General features: G+C 37.0%; 1 protein-coding gene across 1 annotated transcript in view; it reads right to left on the bottom strand.

The window, feature by feature from the left end:
- Positions 1–815: 815 nt before the first annotated feature.
- RAD51B (RAD51 paralog B) overlaps positions 816–5,433 on the bottom strand; it is a gene marked incomplete at its 3' end in the record, with an annotated part of 10,504 nt that continues 5,886 nt past the window's right edge. The window contains exon 4 of the mRNA XM_009709011.1: positions 816–952. Coding sequence (XP_009707313.1) covers positions 816–952 — 137 coding nt within the window. The remainder of the gene's footprint in view (positions 953–5,433) is intronic.

Below are 5,433 nucleotides of genomic sequence, written 5' to 3' on the forward strand. Positions count from 1 at the left end.
GTCTCTTCCAACCATAAAGATTCTACGATCTCAAAAACATCAAATTCTCATGGTGTACAAAAGTTGGTATTTAAGTAAATTAGAGCTACCTTTAACAAAATCCTGCAGAATTATTTCAACAGTTAATCCATCAGTTAACAGGGGAAGAGTGGTAACCAACATGTGCATACATCTGTAACTCTAAAGCAGATACACCACGTATATAATGTCTCCTGTCCTTTCAGCAGTTAGAAGATACCATAAGTGCATAACTGAACAGTTTTGGTCGCATGGGCAAAGCAGGAGATATTAGAAGAACCAGAGAGGTAAGGGAATATAGTTCTGTATGGCCACTAAGGATATAGGACAGATGTGAGGTTACTGCAGAAGGGCAGAGGGTCCCACTCAGCAGAAACAGTACAGAAATCTGAAGGAAAACTGGCTATGTCTGTCCTACTGTTCACAGAAAAACCTCCATTAAACTTTGTACTCAAAATCCTCAAGGCCTTCCTGCTAACTCCACAAACTAAACCGCAAAGAAAGATTACAGGTACAGGACTGTTAAGACCATTTATAAATTAGAGAGTGCACCATTCACCTCATCATACCACAACTGGAATCTGCAACATCATAAAAATTAAGAAGGTGAGCAAACCATTCTATTAATTTAATGTCATCATCTATGGAATAATTGCATATATCAGATGAATGCTTAATAACTACCATAGGTATTTACTTTACAAAAGCTTAATTATTGCTCAGAAAATAATTGAAGGCTCCAAGATAAAAGGCGCTAAAGAAGTTGCAAGGGTGTATTTTGGAATTTGGCATCTTACCTTTCAGCACTGAATGCAGACTCTGTGTCAATGTATATAACAGCCCCATCTAGTCCTCCCATGCTTACAGGCAGTGTAGCCAGAACACTCATCATAATACAAAACTGAGTTTTGCCACAACCTGGTGGGCTAGTTATCTGGAAGAACAAAGATTAGTAACATAAACAAGAGATGTCATATGCATTTCACTCTAATTCTACTTTTAACTAAGACCCATCAGCCAGAACTCTACAGATTCTGCTCTTCCAGTTACCAAAGGAGGAGACAGCCACAACGAGATAGAATGTAGCACACAAAGAGCAAGCTGCAGTTACTCTTGGATCTGTGCCTTGCAGTCAAACTCATCCACTGAAGAATAAACAGTTCTTCTTCAGACACAGCATTATGCTTGTACTTTATTTCTTTGACATCCTTTATTACATCTCATATTTGAGGTCACCTACCCTCCCCCTCCTCTTACAAGATCTTGCCTAAAGCCACATCTAGTTCTCTTCCATCTCTTTCTCTGTGCTACCTTCTAAAATAGAGGAGAATTTGAAGATTCACAGTTGACATTCACATGACATCAATGGCCTTTAGAGATGAAAACAAAGTTCACAGATGTAAATGACTGCTTAGGAATCATCATTACCTTGGTTACAACCAGGTCTCCCTTGGAAATCACAAGGATAATCACTTATATCCCGTAAAGGCTGAATGTTCAATATGAACCACATATATATACATAAGACAGATTTTATCTGCCCCAGAGACTACACTCTGCTATGCAGTATGTGTTTTGTCATTGGTGTTAACTCCCTATTACCATATTTCCACATGAACACCATTTAATGATCCAGACCAGGTTGCCAATTTTAAGATTTTACCTGTGCTTACTGAAAGCCTATACTGCGGTTAAGCAGTATTCAAAAAGAGCACACTCAACTTCTGTGAAATAGTTCCAGTATGATTTTGATCCAAGACTAAAACCACAAGGATCAAAAGAATACATTGTTTGATGAGATCCCCAGCTTCTGAGAGCAAGATTTTTCCACTAGAGATGGCAGCATGCTGTTCTTTATCCACTGCAGATCTTGGAGAGGTTGTAAATGAATGCTGGGCTCTGTGTTCAGATAATTGTATGTTCATTACTACTACAGTGGGTCTTTAAATACAATATCACATTGTCACTTACTGCTTCTGCAAAGGGAGATGATAACATCTTAAATACCAAGAGGGCTGAAAACCAGCAAATACAAAGTTGAAGTGACTTTAGGCACTAAAACCAGAGAGTGATGGGTTCATTCTGATGCTAGGAGGGACCAAATAGCAATGCAAGATAAAAGTAAGTCTCTCCAGGGAAGTTAAACTGCAAAATGAAGCATACCTCCTCAAAACATCTAGTACTGCCAAAACAAAGGCTTAAATACAGAACTGTTGTTTTAAATTAAAAAAGAAACCTTACAACAGACAGACACTCAAAATCAAACTGATTTTTGAGCCTAAATGCACAATAGTTTGTTTTTAAGTATAAACACCCTTTCACCACAAGATACTACAGTATTGATATGGTTTCATTTCAACCAGCAGCAGCATGACTTGAAGTACAGAAAATTTACAGGGAAACACTGAGGGACTGCATTAGCTACAGTTACACATTAGCTACTGTTAACCGTTGGTTAAAATCCCTTTAAACACTTTTGTCTTTAAACAAGGCCTGAAACCCAAGCTATATCAGTCAATCTACTTGAAGCTTTAATGCAAGAGAAGCATTAGATGATTTTTGTTTAGAAGCACACACTGCATTTAGTGCATTACAGATCAGGAATCAGTCATATTTATGCAATTATCTGTCCTCTATCCAGTGTACTTAAATTACAAAATATCATATACCAACAATAGCTGCCACATTTTAATATGAACCAAAAGCATACATAAAAATTGCAGAGGCAATAAACATTCCTTAGACTGTGATAGCCAAAGAATCTCACTAGCTGTTTCTAGTTACAAAGACAACTTGAAATGAATGAGAGGAGGGCATCGATCCAGTGTTAAATTAAAATGTTTGGACAACAGTGAGGAGACCTCATAAAAACGTTTGTAGTTTCAGCCTTGCCTGGGAGGTGCATTGGAATCAACATTTATCTCAGTGGCTGATGCAGAAGCTAATTCAGCAAAGATGCTGTAAAAATGTCTGAGGATATAAGCATCATATCAGAGAAAGGGAATCTTGCAGTACGAGCTAGTTCAAGGAAGTAAGCCAATGGAGCAAGAGAGAATTTCTATTCCCAAAGACAACAATACTTCATCTTTTATCAGCATTCCTTTAAAAGGTATTAAAATGGGATTTTAAGTAACCCACAGTGAACAATTTTTAAAAACTACCAAATTTTATTGTTGCTACCACTGGTTTGGCAAGTGTTTTGAACAATACAATCTTAGTTAAAAAAAAAAATCTAAAATCCCTCTAACATAATTTAAATCAAATGTCTGCAAAAAGTTTGCTAGTTTATTTTACTCTAAATTTGCTCTGAAAAAAAATCAAGTCCACTCAGATAGAAATGTGAAGACTACAACAGTTTTTAATTTATCTCTGTTGAATGAAATACACTTTTATTTTTCAATAAGCTATATATTATTTTCTCTGGCACATCTGTAGGGTTTGGATCAAGTCACGAGGAGCTAATTCTTCTTCAGCTATCAGGGGATTAAACTCTTCAGTATTCACAAAGTCATTACTTTAATTTTTCCTCAGAGGAGTGGGCCAAAAGCTCTGACATCTGACCACAAAATTTCAGCTATGATTTAATTTCCATCTTAAAACCTAATAGTGGTTTGGGAAAAAACAGTCTGAGACAGTGTAGCACAAATCAAATCCCTCAGCTATGATTTAATTTCCATCTTAAAATCTAATAGTGGTTTGGGAAAAAACGGTCTGAGACAGTGTAGCACAAATCAAATCCCTCTGGCACTCAAAAAAGCAAGCAGTTTTGGCTGTAGAAGATACCACCACAAGTCTTAACCCTGTGGCTCATGTACTCAAATTCCAAGTTTGCAACCACCCTCACTGCTGGGTAAAGTAACAGGAAGACAATGATTTAGCCACATCAGCCAGGAAGTAAATGCTGCACACAACCTACTTTTGAAGGGAACTTCTCTCAGACTTAGAATATCTGCCTAATAACAAAAATACCGAAGGGCAATCTGCTGGTTCAGCTATGCTCCACTAAGTTGCAAAAGAGCAAATTAAAATTAACTTCCAAAATCACTTGAATCCAAAAAGAACATGACCTGAAAGTGTTTGCAAGCTGCAGTACAGCATCAAAACAGCAGCAGACACTTAATAGCTTTCTACTAAAATTTCATCTAACAATCATGCTGAAGAACACTTGCAGTGCTGCCAACTTTTGAAACTACTTTAGATCTCATTACTCTTGCAAAAATGCTCTTAAAAATCTCCAGAACCAGGCTTTAAATGAGAAACTGAGTTTCTGCATAGTTAATTGTTCTCTGCCTTTACATTTGCTGAGAAACCCCTAATATATGCCCTAATTGCCCTCCACATTCAGTACCTAAAAGGCAAATAAAAAGCAATACACGTTTTTTGGACACCTCTAATTTCTTAAGTTAGTCATCTAATTTCTTTAGTCTACCTAGTTCTCGCTATAATATTTCTGATTAAATACTTATTATACATCAGTATTGTCAATCTGGCATGAGGGTGCACCAAGACCAAGCTACTGGTGGCAGGACACAGCGCTTGCAGCTCTGGTCTCATCCACTAGATGTCTTGTACAGACTTCTACTTCCCAGTCACTTCCTGAGATCACCTACTGAAGGTAACCGCATTAGGCAGGTCTCTATTTTTAACCAAAATACATTAGAATACAAAAAACTTAACATTCAGAAGTTTTTTTTCAGAAGAAAACTTAAAGTGCAACACCTTTCCTGGTGCAGTGCTTTTCATTTACAACCAGATAAAAGTTCAGCCTGTCTTTGAATACATTCATTTCTCCCAACTACCTTTAAATACACTGACACATACAGAGTATGACCACTCTTAAAATAGAGTTTAGTAACAGTTTGCCAGGTTTTCTCATATCTAGAGAGGGAAATCTTTTAAGGAAAAAAAAATTAAAATTGAATACTGTGATAATCAACCAAGCTGAGAAGTATTACAAAATACATAGCTCTGGAAAATTAAGCATTTGCATTTACTTCCTGAAGAGCATGATTTCATTCCATCTCAGGAAAATGATATTTAACATCCATGTTTTGAGATCAACTGCTTGCAGAACTTACTTTCAAATAAATAATAATAAAAAAAATTAAAAAACCCAAAACACAACAAAACCAACACAACCCAAAACTCGTAAGTCAAAAGTTAGCTAAAGTCCAGTAAAAATCCCAGCATGTCAACCACTGCTTCTCCTGGATCCCTCTGGAGCAATGCCAAGAACATGGCAATCAGCAAGCTTAAAGTCTATCAGTGCTCCAGAGCCCTTCCACCTGGTCTTCAGGCAAGAACATGCCAGATAAACTGCACTGACAGCTGAATGATAGCTATACTTAGGATTAAGAAAAAAGACAAATATTCACGACATTATCAGCAGCAGCCTCGTAAATTAACTACATGGCT

Source organism: Cariama cristata, unplaced genomic scaffold (genome assembly GCF_000690535.1).
Source record: "Cariama cristata isolate BGI_N322 unplaced genomic scaffold, ASM69053v1 scaffold16931, whole genome shotgun sequence".
Taxonomy (NCBI): domain Eukaryota; kingdom Metazoa; phylum Chordata; class Aves; order Cariamiformes; family Cariamidae; genus Cariama; species Cariama cristata.